This window comes from Pholis gunnellus (assembly GCF_910591455.1).
Source record: "Pholis gunnellus genome assembly, chromosome: 13".
NCBI lineage: Eukaryota > Metazoa > Chordata > Actinopteri > Perciformes > Pholidae > Pholis > Pholis gunnellus.
In genome coordinates, this window is record NC_136540.1 from 16,296,673 (window position 1) to 16,315,458 (window position 18,786).

Genomic DNA, 18,786 nt, shown 5'->3' on the forward strand with positions numbered 1-18,786 from the left:
AACTAAACAAGTTCTTGAAAAGTACATCAACGTATTCGTTATATACGGCATACACATCGATCATACGTCGCAAATACAGGACAGCATCATACAGCATGTTTAAACACGTGTCCCATATTTAGCTATTTAAATGTTGTAGTATAGTATGTGGAATCTCCAAAGTGTATGTATTCAAAATGTATTCTGCTGCTGCTAATTTGCACACTCATTATTAAAGTCCGTAACCTCACTCTGTTCATATATTTCTACCTTATATAATCTGCAAAATAATAACAGTGCAAAAGACTGTTTAATATTTAAGACTGTTTAATATTTAATACTATTTTTTAGACTTTTGAAGAGTGAACTTCATGAGGCCAGCACAATTCCGACGGTAGTCTTAAATGGTAGAGTTCTGAGCTGTAACTGTTACCATACAACCTGCTGAGTGTCTCCATGGAAGCATCAAAACGAGAGGCGGAGTGCAGTTGAAAAAAAAACTGCTTTCCTCATGTCGAAGATATTCATTTGTTGCCTCTCTGTTTTTCCAGCACCCCCATCGGCGAGTGACCTTCTCCACCGCCAACCCCGTGCAGGACCTGCAGGACGCCTCTCAGCACAGCTACTATGACAGCGGCTTGGAGGATTCGGAGACTCCCAGCAGCAAGTCGTCGTCTGGTCCTCGCATTGGACCCCTGACCCTGCCCGAGGACCACTACGAGAGGACCACTCCAGATGGCAGCATTGGAGAGACCGAGCACCCTGAAAATGGTACGCTGACAATCCCCCTCTGTTCTGTCCTATTCACCATGAATATGCATTTACATGTAAATTACTCTAATAGGCTCCTTTTGTGTGTGTTTGGTTGTTTTTTTTGTTGTTTTTTTGTGATGGAGACATTTGTGGGAGATTTGTTGTTTTTGCTCTGTGGCCATTTTAGAGTGGAAACGCTGTGGCACCCGTGACGTTGACTTGCTGTGTTTGTCGATGACTGTGTGAAATGTTATTGGTTTTTAAGCAGACTTGTGCTTGTGTAGGTGGGTGTGTGGGTTTACATAAGTGTGTGTGTGTGGGGGGGGGGGGGGGGGGATCAGGGCTGGAGTTAGCAGAGCCTCCATCCTCCTCATCAGCAGGTCCACTGTCAGACATCCTTAATGACCCTCTCTCACAAGTGTGCTAATTAAAAAGCCCAACTAATGGAGCATTTGCCCTCTAAATAAATCTGAACCATGACATCTGTGCAGACAACACTGTGTTTACTCTAAGCATTTCCTTGCCGCAAGCTGGACCCATGCTACACTGCAGCTTACTGTAGGTGTGCCGGAGCCATCATTTCTACTCACAGTAATCAATCCACAGGCTGAACAGCAATGGTCTCAGCATAGGTCTACATAACAAATACAAAATCATAACCAATGCTGTCACTGATTTTTTCTGAACTGTGTATCGTTAAATTAGTTTTGCCACCTTGAGCTGCCAAGCATAATCCATTACCTGCCTTGTAACACACTATGATAAGTGAATCACATGGTGCGTTTCCAGTCATTGTAGTATATGGCATTGTACTGCTCTCTGGATCATAGACTTTCAGGCCTTCTCCTTATATTTGTATTTTATTAGCCGGTTTCAAGAGTGTGTGCGGTTCTGTTTTTTGTGCACACGGATTTTAAGGCTAAGTAATAAAAGGCTTTTACTGCCCTGTTCAAAATGGGGCATGTATCAGCAAAGACTTGATAGAGCTGTTGATCAGCATTGACAGTCGCTTTGTCACAGTGTCAGGGAAAAAGACATAGATGTACCTTTCGTCAATGGGGCTGTACATCCTGAGAGTGGAGAGAGATTCTGGGGGTTGGTTTTTTTTCAGCGAGGAAAATAAACTATTTCAATCTCTAGCACTCCCGCTTGCAAAACGTTGCAGGATCAAAGGCTAAGATGTGTCACCGTCACGCCAAAACGGCAGATGACAAAGTTCTATTATTAGTGTAGGAGTGTAGTTGCGTTGTGATGCATTGCCTCCTTGCTAGACAATCATGTTGGATCTCATTAGCTAGCTTATTCATCTGTATTCCAAATGTTTATTGTTTATTTATTTATGTCAATTAGTGACACCATTATTCAAGGATAGGAGGGGGTGTTGGGTGTGCAGGACAGGACAAGTCCCGCCCATAGCGCAGTTCCCTGCGGCTCTACTGAGGTCAGAAATTGCTTAGCATCCCGGTTAATAGATATAATTAGTCACCCATGTACAGGCCTGGCTGTTTACAGCCCATGTGCCAACAGCTGACTATTTCCGTTTGCTCCTTGCACTTCGGATGTGTAATTTGTGCATTTTCTTTTTTCTTATTTTTTCCATTGTTGTAGCTGATTATTGTGTTTCTCCCATCTGCAGAAAAACAGGTTTTGTCAGACAGGGCGTTCTTTGTTGTCAACAGCAGGAGAGCAAGATTGTGAGTGGAGCAGTTAAAGAATGAAAAGATGGCACAAGATGGGGGGGGGAGATGTTAGATTGTGGCAGGGAGCAGGGACTAAGAGTGTCTGACAAGGAGGCAAAGCCCATAGGATGAGCACATAGGACAGGGAGATGCGAAGATGAACTGCTAACCAAGGATAGACCTAATTAAAATGTGATTCCCACTTCAGGGAGATAACAAAGAGCCCACATAAAATGAAGGATTAGACAGAAAAATCAAAACGAGACGGAGGAATTCCTCCCCAGCGCCACCTGAATGGTGACGTGAAGTCTTTTTTTTTAAGCGTTTGAGTGACAGCGTGACAGGTTGTACTGGTGCAGAGCTTTGTTCATTGCAGCAGCGATGACTGACAGGCTAAAAATGGGGAGGTGAGCATGATGTGTCACTCCATTTAAGTTGGATAAAACGCAATATATGAACCCAAAGACTGTCAGCCTTTGCATCACTGGGACCCGGAAATATTAACATGGATATGTGTTTTGTTGTACAAGTTGAACTTTGACAGTGGTGAATCTACATTGTGAGTGTCGACGGTCTGCAGTGGAGACTGATGTAGTTCATGATCTATTTTAGATCAGCTTTTGGAAATGACGCTGTATTTGTCTTGTATTAGCCTGGGCTTGGCGGGCATTCCAGTGTGACTGACTCTCAATCCATGCAGTTTCCTTCACTCAACACCAGGCTGCAACTGAAAAGTGAAGCCAATGCAGAAGTGTCTTCAACTTGCGTTCTCTCTTCTAGCCATCAGGGGGCAACTCCTCTGGTTGTATGGAAGTTCTCTACTTCTCACTTGATTCATTACCTCAGTAAACATTCTGACATGAGTTTATGGTCTCAATCGCTCGTTTAAAATCTTCTATAATACAACATGATGTTCATTTAGTAAGTGATGGTCCATTTAGAGAAAAATACCTGATAAAGCAGGGTATGCTTTAGGGTGGGGCTAACTTGCGATTATATCTCTGGTCACTACCAGAGATATAATCGGCATCTCTACGCCACTCCTCTGCAGTCCAAATATGGTAACTTCCTTTCACTGGTTCCATAAAAGCAAGATGGCGACAGCCGCAATCCAAGATGGCGATGGCCAAATTGCTTAACTCGAAGCTTGAAAACCACAGTCCACAAACCAATAGAAGACATCACAATGACTTCTTTGACTTCTTATATACAGTCTGTGTTGAAGACATGCTCATATTAAGGATATTGATGCCAGCGATTATTTATAAGCAAATAATGGATTAACGTCTTGAAGATCCTTGCAGACTGAAGTCATATGACCTTGGTTGGGTTGGATTGGGTTGGGTGACAGAGAGGAAGGAGAGTGTGTGGTCTGAGACATCACCATATTCCCTTGTGGTTCTAAGCTTTTGGAATTAAGAGAAGATTCAAACTACAGTAACAACATTTCTAATATATGACTTGTATGCTGCTTGATCTGCAGCAACTCATTTCTGGAGCTTCTTTTTCCGTATGCCTGAGCAGCTGCTCCCGTTTTGTTTTTTTTCTAATTCTTGTCTTCAGGCTGTGTTCGAGCGCACTCCATTTCAGTTTCCCCGTGTGTATTTTCCACTCTCATGTTCGCGCGTGTGGCGTGCACATCGCTCAACTGTTGGTTAATCTCGTCAGAAATGTTTATCCGTCGGTTGCTCGTGTGCACCTGCACACATGTATGTATTTGTTTGCATTGGAGTGTGTCGCCTCACACCCCGAATCTCTAAATCACTTTGATTACAGTGCTATTTTACTTTAATAGACTCTCATCATAATCACTGAGCTCTTTAATTCTTTTTAAATTGATTACTTCAGACATCACGAACACTGCTTATCTGGTGTGCCTGCTCGCCGTCAAGATGTACGATTTGTCCTCCATAGTGAAATCAGAGGAAGACCGAGGACTGGTCTCTGTCTGTCCCTTGTGTCCATCCACCGTGTCTCAGGCACTGCTTGGCAGATTCTGATTAGTGGTCAAATCAAATTGACACCCGGTAGGCAATCGGGAGGTTCCCCGCTACCTTGGTAATGTTTTGCAGTTTGAATAATAAGTATTGCTGGGCATAGTAAGCTTTTGTAAGACATTTTAGTGACAATTGCAAGTGACAAATAATTTCTTTAAAGAAGTTTCCTGACACCTGAGCCAGAGCTGACGCTGAACATTTTTAATCTTTAATCCGTGAGACGACTTTGTCTGATTTTGTTTCTCATAGTTTCTCACATTGTATATCATTACAAAAAAAAAAATGCCAGGTTTCTTTAATCTGCATCAACCCAAGCCATTGAGCGTATTTTGAGCCTCAGCACACACCTGGAGCCACACAACACATAATTGAAGTTATTTAACCTCCCGCTGCCCAAGAACCCTGGGCGTTTGTCACCCAGGACCCTCGATGGGCCTCTTCTCTCTTCTTTGGACACGAGTTTGACCGGCAATCCCATCATGTCCAGTCCAACCTAGACAATAATCACTCTTCCGGGGGATCAGTGGTTAGGCGTCTTGGCTGTGATATGAGGGTTAGCACCGATAGGACACAGGTGGATTGAAGACCAGCGCATACACACACACACACACAACAATAACTCAACTGACCACAGATGGAGGAATTTTAATGTGGCCGCTTGCCCAGCGTGAGGTCTCCCTGTGTCTTCCTCTGTGCGGACTCACTGCCATATGGGCTATTGAGAGGGCTGAGATGAGTAAATGGCGTTTGCATGATAGTGAAGTTCTTTCGTGATGCTGTCTGATTTTCCCGCCTCAGATCTCTCCGCCGATGCATGTGGCGTCGTATATTTGTTCTTTTTGAACTCCTGTCAAGGATTTTCCTCTGCTTTCAGTGCTTGCCATATCAGTATCATACAGGTTTAGCCATCACTGCTTTAACATCATGCATTCCCTGTGACTATCCGGTGTGTACAAAGCAAGGGAAACATTTCGATCAAAGAAAAGATGTTGGAGGAAGACGATGTGCAGACAGAGAGGCAGATCGTCAGCATGTTGGGGCTTGTTTGTCCTATAAGTGTCAGTTTGGGCCCCTGCCCGGGTGCCAGCAGTGCCGAAGCAGGGGGGGGGTGTGGGTTTCCTCCGACAGATGTCAGTGTGTGCCCTGTCAGAGTCCCTGCCCGTTGTACTATGGAGTGAAGCAGAGCATTTCAGCCGGGGACCAGCACAGTGGCCTATGCCAGCCACTGCTGGAACTACCACCACGACGAGCAGGGACGGGTCATGGGACTGGCAGTGTTGTGGAAGCTTCTTTGGAGAAAAAGAAAAAAGTCCTACAAGTGGTCCCCTGAGGCAAGTTGTCATGAGTAACATGCTTACAATCCCGAGCGCATTCTAGCACAGGCATTATGCTCTGCACACATCAGCCGCCGCTATTTGTTAAACCCCCCCCCTCACAATTGTTTGTAATTTTATTTCAGAGCAAATAGGTCACTGGAAGAGCATAACTGGAGCAGAATTAAACTCCATGACACCGTGCACAATGGTTAACTACAGCCCTTTAACAAATGACTTTATGGGAGAATGCAGCTGAATCCAAAATGGAACTGATGATGTGTCAACACGTCACAGTTTTGAATGTGTCTAGATTTCCCTTCGTCCAATTTGAACCTGGAAATGTGCTTTCGCTCGCGTGGTCACTAACAATGAGACCGACGCACTCATCACCAAAGTTTGGCCGCACACATTGCAGTGTTTGTCAAATGACTGCAGACAGGCCAGACCTTTGAACAGGGGCCATGTGAGAGAAAGGACATGGTACCACAGCTCTGACCATTAACTGCAGCAAAGTACGTAATTGGCTTAATATCTCGTGAACTGACATATTATTCTCTGGCAGAGATTGCAGCAACATGTGAAATCCGAGTCCCATTATTCCAATAAATCTACCACTTGCATTAAATTTCATACCACCTCCTTTTACACATTAAAGTGATTTCTCTGTAGTTTCATCACTGTGTCCAGTTGACTGGAAGATTTTGTGATAATAGCATGTTTTTGTCATAACCATTTAAGCTGTTCTTCTTACAGTTTTAATATGTGCCGTAAGTAGGATTTTTTTTAACTCTCTCTAGAGGAGAAAATACTGAAAAACTGAGAAATTGATGTTTAAATACTAAAAACGTTTATCTAAATGTTTAAATTATAGAGAAGAAGAAAGCAATAATCATAATTGTTTCAGTAGAAGGCTCCTGGAACATTTTCTCGGGACAGATTCCCAGTCTGCAGCTACTCAGCTCTTATCCACATGTTGCCTATATAACATGGATGAAAAAGCCCAGAAAAAACAGATGAGTGTTCTGAATTATGCGCAGAAAGAAAAGTCCACGCATATAAGCACACATTAGGTTCCATAAATAGTGCTTTTAACACCATGCTGCCACTGAAAATGTCCGGTTTTAGCACTAAGCTTGTAAAATGAATGAGTGAGCCAGTATGCCTAAGCCAGTATCCCTAAGCTTTAGATGTGCTCATGTATTACTCTAACAAAAGTGGATGGCTCTCTGTACTTAGGCAAAAATTGGATAGCACGCTGCCTGCACTTGCTACGCCAGTGAGTCTGGGCAACAGCATGCTGAAGCAGCAGGTTTGGGGGTGGTAATGTGTGTGTGAGTGCGTGTGCAGACGCAGGGCTTGAAAGTACAAGTTTATAAAGACACATGGAGAACAATTTCTTAATTAGCCTGGTGTAGCTCGTGGCTATAAGAGACACTCCTTTTAGCTGAGTGTCCACTGGCAGGTCCATGGGACCCTGAGTTGAAACTTTAAGGATAATTATGGAGGCAGAAATAGAAAGTGGCGGTAGAGCTCTCTTGCTCTCAGTGGGTCTTACCCAGTCTCACCCCAGATGTGATTCGTAGAGCAGGTAGAGCGCTGTGCATCGGGGAGGGGATGCTGGCTCGGGGCCACATCCACTTCAACCTCAGTTGGTCGGGCAGCTCAAGCCGGCATCAGAGAAAGGCCCCGGGGGTCATCTCTCCATCATAGTGTGATGGGGACCGAGAGCCGCTGAACCTCCCTCTAACTAGTGTTCTGCCCTTCAATGATGAATGGCACTTGAGGGACTGGAATTGTACTGTATGGGTCTGACATGCATTTCCTTATTTCCAGTGAGTTACATAGGAATGGAGTCGCTCTCCTTTTGAGGCGTTCTCACAGTCAGTTGAGGATATCCCAGAAGTCACTGCAGTTCAAGGACCTTACAAACCCAATGAGGGCTACATCCAGTGAAACTAAAGAAGTCCTCCATGCACTAAATTAAAACCAGCAGTGCTTATTTCTTTTCTTCACAAATTGAAATATCCTCCAGGTGTAAGGATCAATTCTTAATTTGCAGTTTTGTGTTAACATGGTATATCATGCAGTCAATCTTTGACATGCCTTAAGCTAAAGAGAAAATACTTGAATCTGTCTTGCTTTAACCCCATGGCCAAGCATGCATCAGTGTTTTGCATTTCATGTGACATTAAACGTAATATACACAGATGCAAACACACATTTGGCTTTCAAAAGTCACTTTAAAAAGTCACATTCTGGCACATCCTATCCCTATCCCTATTCTCAAGACAGAAGTAGAGTAATTGAGACAGAATTTAGCACGATGATGTGGCTCGTTTCCATCTTTTCTGCTGGATCTCTGCTCTAATTAGAGAGCGCCGTAAAGCATTCATTGATTTTTTGCTGGTTCCAAACTACGGAGCTACAACAGAGACATGTAGATCCTATAACGCAATTCCTTGGTCACCACCAAAGGTCCATTTTATTTAAAGCAATTACACGATTTTGTTCACTTTCCCCGTGGCTGTCTCCCACTCAGATGGTCATGTTGCAAGGTCCCAACACTTGTCACTCATCGTGATGAGCTGTCTACTTTGAAACAGTATCTAGCCTGGAGATGAGGTACCCATCAAACACGCAGCCACCACAGGCACTGAAAAAACAGATGGCGAGTGCAGCCACTTTAATAAAAAAAAAAAAAAAAAAAAGCGACAGCAATGTTTACTGTTGTTGTGCATTTGCTCGGTGTCTCTTTTTTGTCCTTCTCTTCTTGCTTTCCAACTTTATTGTTGTTATTGCTATGGCTCCCTTGCACTTGATAGCCCCAATTTAGCTCTCCACGAGCCACATTCACATGGCACAAAGGCATAGCGGATATGCCCAACATTATTAAAAAGTCTCATTGAGAAGTCTCCACATTTCAGCCGCGCACATCCAGGGTTACGGACAGACCCAGGCTGCTGCGCCGTTTACTTGACCCAATTTACCCATCGGTTCATTACATTTTCATTTTTTTTTTTTCAGACCACAATGTAGTGGATGTCCTGTCTGTTTAAGTTATTTTAATGTGATGACACATTTATATTGCTGTTTTAATGCCCCTTTAATACACAAGACAGCACTGAAGTGCAGGTTTGGTCTGAAGTGCAGGTTTGGCAGGTTTGGTCTCCCAGATGCACACAAGCGTTCCCGCCTCTCCCCCACATTTACTCCAATAGTAATCCAACTGTGTTATTGCGTCAGATTGTTATTTTTGTTGAAGGGGTTTCAACAACATCAAAGGACACGAACATTGACCCGTCTTCGCCATGTCGAAGCTTCTAAAAGTCAATCAAACACATGCAGCAGAACGCAGTGGATCAGTGAGGAACAACAGGGGAGGGGTGGAATCACGCTGGCCTAAAAAGCCGATATGATGACCCCCTGCTGCCTTGTGTGCTTTGGGTTTCTCTTTAAGTTCATATTTAAAGACATCAATTTGCAGTTTCCTTTTAATAATTATTTATTCAATCATGTTCTTGATTCAATATGAGTTTCTTGCATTAATCAAAGCCTTGTCAGAGAAGCTACCGCCTGGCAGACGGTATAGACGGGTAGAGCACCATTGGGAAATTGCTGCTGTTCTTTTCCTGTCGCCTCTCTGCGACACAAAGGGCAATCTTCATATTTCCTCATGTTATGAAATTTGAATTGTCATGCTCCAAACACATGGCTGTATTGTTCAGAGAATTGCGGGGACACGGCTTTCCATCCGACTGCTTTAGTATTTTCTTTTTTTTTTACTCTCCCAGATAATTGTCAGTCATGCAGCGACTCTCTACAGTAAATGGTCAAATAAAGCTCTGCCTCTCCAGGGTTGTTATTTAACCGCTGCATGGGCCGCTGACATGATTCTAAAGAACCGATTTTGTGAGATTATGTTGGTGTTTGTCCATACTTGGCATTAAAATGACGCGTCTCCTGTGACTGTGGTGATAATAATCACAGATTCAAAGGAATACAGTTATCTCTTTATATCATGGGGGCTGATGTATGCATTTTGCCCGGAATGCACTCAGACTGCAAAGCACTCCGATAGCGACCCGAGGCTGACCACGTGGGCTCTGGTTTGAGGATATGATGTATGATCGAATGATAAGTTGTCCTGGAACAACCTTGGCCGTAGGCGAGGCTATGTAGCACACAAGACATGGGAAAAATGTTGAGAACGACACTACAGAGTAAAACGACTCTTTCAAAGTGCGTTCCTTTCGTGCGTTTACTTTCTCATTTCTATTGTCAGCATACGTTAGCCTCTCCCCAGTTAACCGCCGATGTCTCACGCTGCACGCTGACTTTGGAAATCAAAAGGCAGAATTAGCAAAGAGATGACATCTTGATCGAAAGGGGAAGGAAAAGAACAACAAACGGTTCATGGAAGACATCCGTTTTACATGTCAATAGGATCAATGAGGGAGAGATAGTGAGCATCAAAGTGGTGCATAGGAATTAACTCCAGGTGTCCTGCGAGGAAAACAATTCCCTCTTTGATAATTAGAGCTGTAGATCACATATAAGGAAGACTTTGATTTTAGTATTGATGAAAAGAAAATTGCAGATGAGCTGAACCCACATTATTTAGTGTGGTTTAAACATAGAGTAGAATCCAGTCAACCTATTGGGACATTTCTCCCCTCTGTCCTGGTGGTAATACAATATAAAAGAGTTTTCTACTAAAATCAAGAAAAGCTAATTTGCAGTGTGTTAAATGGAAGCTCTTAAAGACAGGTTATTATGTGGGCGGCAAATAAAAACAGTAACATATTGCGACCTGAGTAGAAAAGCCCATTACTGCAAGTGTTTCTAGGAAAATTCGGTTGAAGAAAATAAACAGCTTAAATGCAACGGACGTTTTAACAGTGAGACTCTGTTTCCCTTTCCTGCTGTTGCAAAATGAAACATCACCTACCTGCTGGTATGAGGCCATGGAGCGCTGCCACTGTGCGAGGAAGGGTCATCGAGTGCAAATGTGAAAGCCTAAAGCAGGAAGAAAGCTTCAAAGGCAGGGACCAAGAAAGAGACATTCAGACAAGGAGAAGAAAGAACGTTTGGGCGTGAGACAGGAATAGACAAGTGACTCCTCAAGTAAATGTCACACAGTAATCAGGGAAGGGTTGGGCAATAAAACGGTCCGTCTAATTATCGTGAAAATAGTTTTCATTAAATCCATCATAAACTTCATAAAAAAATATATTTTTGGTATTCTCTTTTTTTCCTCAGCTCCATCTTCACTTCCCACCTCAGCGCCGCCGTCGCTAATTACCAAGCAAATAAAGTCTTGCACGTTTATTAGCTTATCTGCTCCAGAAACCCGACTTCTGCTTGCCCTCACTGAACTGAGCGACGCAGGAGTCAATCAAGACGTTCGGCTCGAAATGTGTTCTTAACATTTCCTGACCGAGTTTGGCTAAGCTTCCTTGACCTGCGCAGAAATTGTAATGGAGTTACACTTTGTGGCACACAAAAAGAGAAAGAAAGAACATCGCCCTATTGAGCGTCCAGTCACAACCCCCTGCCACAGGGATTTAGTCTACATTTCTTTGAGCTTTTTCTAATTAAATTGCACAGAAAAGTGAATGGGAAATGTGTGGTTTCCTATTTCAGCAGTGAGAGAAAGAGAAGAGCGAGCAGAGTGGGCGTAAATGTAATTATGCAAGCAGGTTATCACATATGATAAGATTATAGAATTTGGTAACCCTTCACAAAAACTGTTTCCCAACAAACCTATGACAGCTAAAGTGTCTATGCAGTATATCCCTCATTATTCACTCTTACATGTTGTTATAGTATAACAAGTATTATTACATTATCATACTGAACACATGTATAAAGTAGTGGGTCTGTATTTTATTCCTAATCAGCATCCCTGTGTTTAATATTACACCCTACATCAACTATGGAGCTGCCCGCAGTGAAGAGTTAAATTAGCAGCAATAAAATACCTGCATTGGCCTCAAGAACAAATGCACATTTCCAAATTTAAGCAATGAAGTCTAACTAATGTCTTTCAAACTCAACATGCACATTCTGCTCTCCCTGAAGCCCTCTCAGCATGAATATGAGATTGAATACAGCATACAGAGTACTGCTATTTATTATCCACGCTGACTGCTCGAATAAAAGATTCAAGCAAAAACGATGTAGGCATCGTTTTCTTCTCAAGGCGACATTAACCTGAGTAACAGTCGGTCTATGTCGAAGACATACTGTGCTGTAGGTTGTGTAATGTTTTAATGCAACGGATAGGTAGGTCCTCTGGAGACCAACTTTATATGTAGTTGACAACGTGCTGTTTTTATTTACTGACTGCAAAAGCAAAACTAGTATTACCTATAATGCGTTATTATCTGCTCATAGCACTGCATAATTATATAAGTTAGCACATATACACATTAACATGAATCATAGCACACTTTAAAGCATTTCAGAATGACTTAGAAGGTCAAGTATCATAATACTTCATAGTTAATGGTCACTCCACAAATTGGTTTTGTAAGAGTGTATTATTAATAGTGTATTATAATTCTCTTAGCTGTAATACATTACAATCTTTTTTATAATGCCTTATAATCTCTGTTATAATGTTACATTGGATATGTGACCTCATAGGTAATCATAATGCTTTGTAATGTGTTATGATTACTGTTATGTACTTTCTTTTTAGCTATTAGCAGATTTTAAGGCATTGTGAGTATGTTTATAATGCCTTAGAGACATGGCCATCACAGAAAGTGTCACCGTTTCAACTCAACTATGTCACTTGAAGAATACAACTGGACTTATATGATAATCATGAGCTTGAATCTCTTATGTTCATGATAAACGATTTGTTTTTGTATTTATTTCTTTTTTGCATTGGCAGCTGCTGCAGATCAATATTGTGTTGTCAAGGTTCAGATTGCAATTTCCAGCCAGTAATTGGCCAGCAAGCCTCACATATTGTTGTGGGCAGAGGCATGAATCTGTTCTCCAACACAAGCATTTCACAAACACCTCTGTGCACCAACAGAGGAACGATTATATTACTTCCAAAAGCAACTACATCATCATTTAGAGCCGATTCCTCCCCGTCCTCCAACCAATGTTTCGAATCTATTTTATCTGGAGATGCCTCGTGCATGTCACAGTTTGACAAAGCCTTAGTGTTGGTTGACATATCACACCGCATATCAACTTCTCAATTGGAGGAGCTGGTGCATAACGTGATCTGTCAGCAGGTGCTAAGGCTTTGTCAAATGCAGTGATACAAAAGGCAGTCTTGGAATAAAGGAACTGTAAGACAAAAGTGGTGGACGGTGAGAGAACTGACAGGAGGTGTGCCGTCACCCACTGAACCATCTACAGCGGCTTCTCCTGACGTGCCTCCGGCCGACATGTCCGCTCATCAGCCTTTGTCAGTAAGAGGCTCGCCTGCTGAGGGAAATTGCCGGGATTCAGACCTCACCGCATGTGGAAAAAAGGAGACATGGGCCTTAAACGCACAATACCAACTCTCATCCCAGCATCGCCTTCTGTGGACTCGAAGAACTGATTAACCTGATGAACCGAAACATTTAACCATTAATGCTCGGAGACCAAACAGAGACAGAATGATCTCCACGGCTGTGTAAAGCGAGGCATTCTAATGGTTGAAAAATAAACTTTTCCAACAAAGCTGTCCACGAACGCGGGTGATGCTGTGTATGTGAATGCGTACCAATCATCTACAGAATACCGCCGCAGTATTGTAACTAAAAGCGCAGCCTTATCTCACATGTCAATTTCTGTATAGGTACGGGTGACAAATCCTTCGAGCCAACGCATTCTAATTTTGCTCCCGAGATGTGAAAGAGCACGTCTGAGGTTACAAGCTCTGCCATTGTTCTTTTGCATTCCATCACAACGAGCAAGGAAATGTGCACGTCAACACTATGTTTGCGTGCTTGTAGCAAGTTTCCCTCTGTTAAAAAATGCTCCCCTCTGGAGGAAACCAAAAAAATAAAAAAGACATTTTTTTTTTTTTTATGGTAGCTTCTGCTTACTGTGAGAAACTGTTCTGAACACTTGAATAACAAGACTTGACATGTCATAGCTAAAGAAATGCAATACAAAACCCCGGTTTCTTGTTGTTTTTCTTCACACAGTATGACAACCACCGACTGCATTCGCACCCAGTTATTGCACTGATAGTCAGCACCAGACGCTAATGTTTGCTCAGATGTGGGATATTTCCTCTTTTTGCTTTTTGTTTCTTGGAACATTTGAGTCATTTGCCACATAAACTGTTTGCAGGGACCGCGACTATACCATTAATATCACTCAAGCGCTCCCAAACGATGGTAGCTGTTTCTCCCACGTTATCCCTCTATGAGCCGTGGGTCTCTCGTATATTTGTCCGCCATCGATCATGGCGGTGTGGCGCACGCGCTGGAAAAGCAGCCGGTGGGGGAGAGGCAGCGTTTGCAATCAAACAGAGAGGAGCAGTGTGAAATCTCAGGAAGAGGCAGCTTCCCCCATGCCCGTGGGCAGGGGATCAGACGATGAGGAAGCCTGCCTCAGACACTCAACACCTCCCACTGGCACCCTGATGCAAGCAGCATGCAAACCCACCCCTCACATGTATCTGTCAGCCGGGGGGATGGGGTTAAGCTCTGTGTGTACCCCCACTCTGTAACTGCACTGTGGAGTGCTAGTTATGCTACTGCAGTAGAGGTGCTTTTAGTAGCTCTGCTAAGGTTCACTTGTGAGTCGCTGATGTCGCTGCTGAAGGTGGTAGAAGGTTGAAATGACTGTGTTTTTTGTTTTTTTCATGATATTGCTTTAAGCAACCAGATGGGTCTGACCCAATATAAAAGGAGAAAGCTACAGGTGCAGTCTATCTCCGAGTCTAGAGCAAAGGAATTCTGCTGTGCCAGAGAGTCATAAATGTCTTCGAGTCACTGCTCTTCAAAACCAAATCACAAGCTCTCTATATCCAGTCAGCCTGTTCCAGCCACTGGCATAATAGTGCTGTGGTTCTCCCCATCTGTCCTCCATTGTCCACCTTGGCTCTCCATCCATGACATACAAGACTATAGTCTCTAAAGGGTTTGTTCCAGACTGTGAGCAGATTTATTTCAGGTATAGGTACAGTACGGGGGAAAGCAGGCTTGAGTGGGTGAGAAAATACAAATTTCTTACACCGTGCCTTTGGCTGCTCCTTTCACCCCGGTGTTGACTCATCTTGCTTCCTCACGTCCAAGCAAATATTCAAACGACGGTCGTTTCAGCTCAGTGTGGGAGTGTGTTTGGATGTGCGGAGCAGACGGTATTCGGCCACACTGTAAGTGGGCACTACAGTTACAGATGGCTAATAGCCGCGAGCAAAAGGCAGACACAAAAGTATAATTTATCAGTATTGATTTCTAGCGTGAGCCAATGTGAAAAAAAAAACATGCGCTTTCACAAATGATACACTCTGTCACATGCCACGGGACAACCACTTCATCATTATTACTTGTTTTTTTTTGCGAGTTGACTTGTGTGACTGGAAATGACATGCGCTACAAAACGCTAATGACAGCACGCAGCAACAATTACTCCAACACGACACGTTGCAGTTGAATATAGACCTCTCATTTGTCTATTCGGAACAGACAATATGTCAGAGCTACTTTATAAATACAACCATATAACCTTTTGATGAAACACTAACAGACAAGCTAATGGCCGACTAAAATAGCTGACATTAGAGCATCTATGTTCTCTGTTGATGACGTGCGATATGTGCTTTGGCGCTGTCAGAAGAAAATGGCAGACTTTGGCAAGCTAGACGGCGTATTTAGCTGTCATTGCTGATTTTCTGGCCCCCTGATGATGATGATGATGACGAGCATGGTTCAGAATGTGCTTTAATTCCTGTCAGCGGTGCACGGCATCATTTTGCATTACATGCTTTCTTTCTGGCATTTCATTACATTCAGTCCAAATTATATTTTCTAAAAACACAGTCGACCCAAAGTCAATTACCAACCTGACAGTCCGTGAGGATGCGGCAACCAGTGTTCACCTTTATGTCTTTTTATCCATATGCATAGGCCCTTTCACATGCACACATACACTGGCAATGTCTTATTCATAAAGTAAGAAAAATGCCCAGCTGTGGCACCTAAAGTGTTTCAGAAAACATCTGTAAATGTACCTCTTTTTGTCCCTCCCCCGCACACAGATTTGTAGTCGTGGAGCCACGCAGACTTTTACACTGGGGCGCTTGGTGTGGCATAAACCTCCTGGAAGCTGTGGAGAGGTTTTAATCAAGTGTGAAATCCTTTTGGAGTAGATGCCTGCACGACTGTGCTTGTGCTTAGAAGCGTACTCCTCAACCCTCTCCCCCAACTCTCTTCCCATGAACATCTTTTGTATCAAGAGTCCACTTCGCTGCAGTGATGCATACAGACAGCGCTCTTAGCGGAGCTGAGAAAATGAAACTCCAATCATCATGCATGAGGCAGCGCACACAGGCACACTCTTGCCTTGTCTTTTCTTTGCGCTCCGTATTCGGTTTCTTCTCTGTTAATCAGGCATAAAAGTGTCGTTCATTCATTTGAAAGGAAGCATTGACATTGGCCTTGTAAACAGAGAGACGAATTTGCCACTTAAGCATAATGATATAATTAAGCAAGATTAAGGCAGAACGTTGCTCAACTGTAAAGTAAATGTATTAACCTAAACATCGAGCACATTTCGGATTATTGGAACAATGAGATTAACGGGAACAATAGATTGAGCTATGCATTCTATCACAAACAATGGGACAATTGTATATGGATTACCCACGAGGAATGAATATTCTAGACATGAATAAGGAAAATGAGGACAAATACCTTCCACTACTTTTGTTAAAAGTAAAATCTTCAATCATACCTCGCCATCGCACAAGATGTCTGACTCTGGCTTTTGATTGATTGGAGTCTTGGTCAGAAGCAGTTTGGGGTTTTTTCTTCGGCCTCAGAGCTCTGACATTTTGTGGCATAATTATCTATAGCCGTCGGTCATGAGTACAATACTGACAATGACATGTCTCACAGGCTTACTGTCAAGGTGGCATTCGCTCCACTAGTTGCGAACCCTCACTACTGCCTCTGATACGTCATCTTCTTGTGGTTGCATCATTCGCATGCAGCAACAATCTTTCTGCCGAGTGTGTGTGTGTGTGACCTCCGCTTTCCCAACGTACACATTTGCTCTCTTTAGCGCGCACAGAAACAAGACGTCCGTGATGGACGTGTTCTTGAGCGGCGTGGACAGCGCCGGCGCTTTACAGTAATGCATTCATCACAGCAATCAAAAGTTTACACGGGGGGCTGACGTCTCAGACTCACGGATCTTAGTCGTCTGCTCTTCTCCTCACTGACATTGATTTGTCTGTCCTAGTCTGAGGAGTCTGAAGGGATAACTAAGATAAATTGAGAGGTATTTCCATTAAATCTGGGATGTGTGTTTAGCTTGTCAACAGGTGGGTTGCTTAACAAGTCTATTAGCTGCCAGCTGCACATTTCTGGTAAACAAATACATGGGCTCTTCGGCGCGGTTTTGCTTTCAGAAACCGTGTCGTTCTCTTGAGGGATCGTTGAAGCAAACTCATTTCGGAGCTTTCGCAGCTTGTACATTTAAATGAGGTCACTGGGTCGTGGACCCATTTATTTAATTAGGGACAGTTGAATAAAAAATGGATGATAATCAAGGGCAGGGGAACTCATTTCAGCACTGTCAATCAATAACTCGTTCAACAAGGGTTTTGCCCGAAGGGATCCAGCCGTCAGCCTTTTAACCAAACACTGTTTGTCTGTGGTATGTTTTCATTCTCACCGTCTTCTTTTAATGTTGACGCATACTTGAAGCATCATTTACGGCACACAAATCACATGTTATAGAGGATCAACACATTTACTGTATTAAACGTGTTCACAATACAGTGATTCATTGCAAACACACCAGACAAACTGCTGATACTTCTAAACGACATAGACACAGCACGCCAGCTCCCGAATGTATCACATCAGCGAGTGGACGACGCACACACAGTAGTGCTCATTACACAGTGCATAGCAACAGCTACATAGCAACTGCTGCTGACTGCTTAGCAACAGCTGCAAAGACATCAAAGAGGGGGGACGGAGGGGGGGACGGGGGTTTCATGGCGTGTTTCGGATGACACCATTTCTGTTCACAAATGTCTTTTTACAACTTTTTTTTTTGTTGGTATTTATTTTTTCATGAATGTTGATGTTTGTCACGGTGAAGCTCTCTCTGATGGTGCCGTTTGCTCTCTCCTGCCCACAGATATCCGCTCCCTCCCTGATGTGGCAATGACCGGAAACTGTACAAACGAGTGCAGCGAATTGGGCCACTCGGACGCCTGCTGGATGCCCGGGCATCCCTCCCCCGTACGCAAGACCAGGAACCCCCCGAAACTCTCCACCTTCGTGCCTTACCAGGAGAGAGGGAGCCTGGGACGCCTGGCCAACGGGAGCGCCAGGCTGGGTGGCGAGGAGCACCGGTCGCGCCTTCCGCCCTCCCGCAGTGCCTATTCCAACAGCGGTCACGACGCCAGTCAGGACTGCCCCTTAGAGGAGATGCCCCTGAGCGTAGCCTCTGAGTTCCCCCCCACCTCCCCTTCTGCCCACACTCCAAAAAGAGAAATCTACCTGTGAGGAGTATCGTCATCCGAATGAAGGAAAGGCGCACCCGCTTCAAGAGGAGAAACAGGCTGTCCACATGCTAAAGCCAATGCCCGTTTTGTAGGTAACAATAGGCTGTGACTCATTCAATCACTGGCATGAACACTTGCTTTTTGTCATTTCCTCCTTAAATTATTAATTTATTAGCATATTTATTAAGAATTCCACAACGTTAATTGATGCACTCACTCATTTATTTATACAAAATCCTGAAGGATACGATTCTAACAGATCAAAAGGAAATGCAGATGGTAATTGCTACTTTAGTAGTGACTAATTATTGTTGTAGTTAGCCAAGTCCCATTCTGTGAAGTGATCTCTTGAA

At 43.5% G+C, this 18,786-nt stretch overlaps 1 protein-coding gene across 1 annotated transcript in view; it reads left to right on the plus strand.

Moving 5' to 3' along the window:
* The window catches only part of pcdh1a (protocadherin 1a), a gene marked incomplete at its 3' end in the record, with an annotated part of 72,932 nt that extends 54,498 nt beyond the window's left edge, over positions 1 to 18,434 (plus strand). The window contains exons 3-4 of the mRNA XM_079171475.1: positions 531 to 750; positions 18,064 to 18,434. Of these exons, the coding sequence (XP_079027601.1) occupies positions 531 to 750; positions 18,064 to 18,434 (591 nt within the window). The remainder of the gene's footprint in view (positions 1 to 530; positions 751 to 18,063) is intronic.
* Between the last annotated feature and the right edge of the window lie 352 nt (positions 18,435 to 18,786).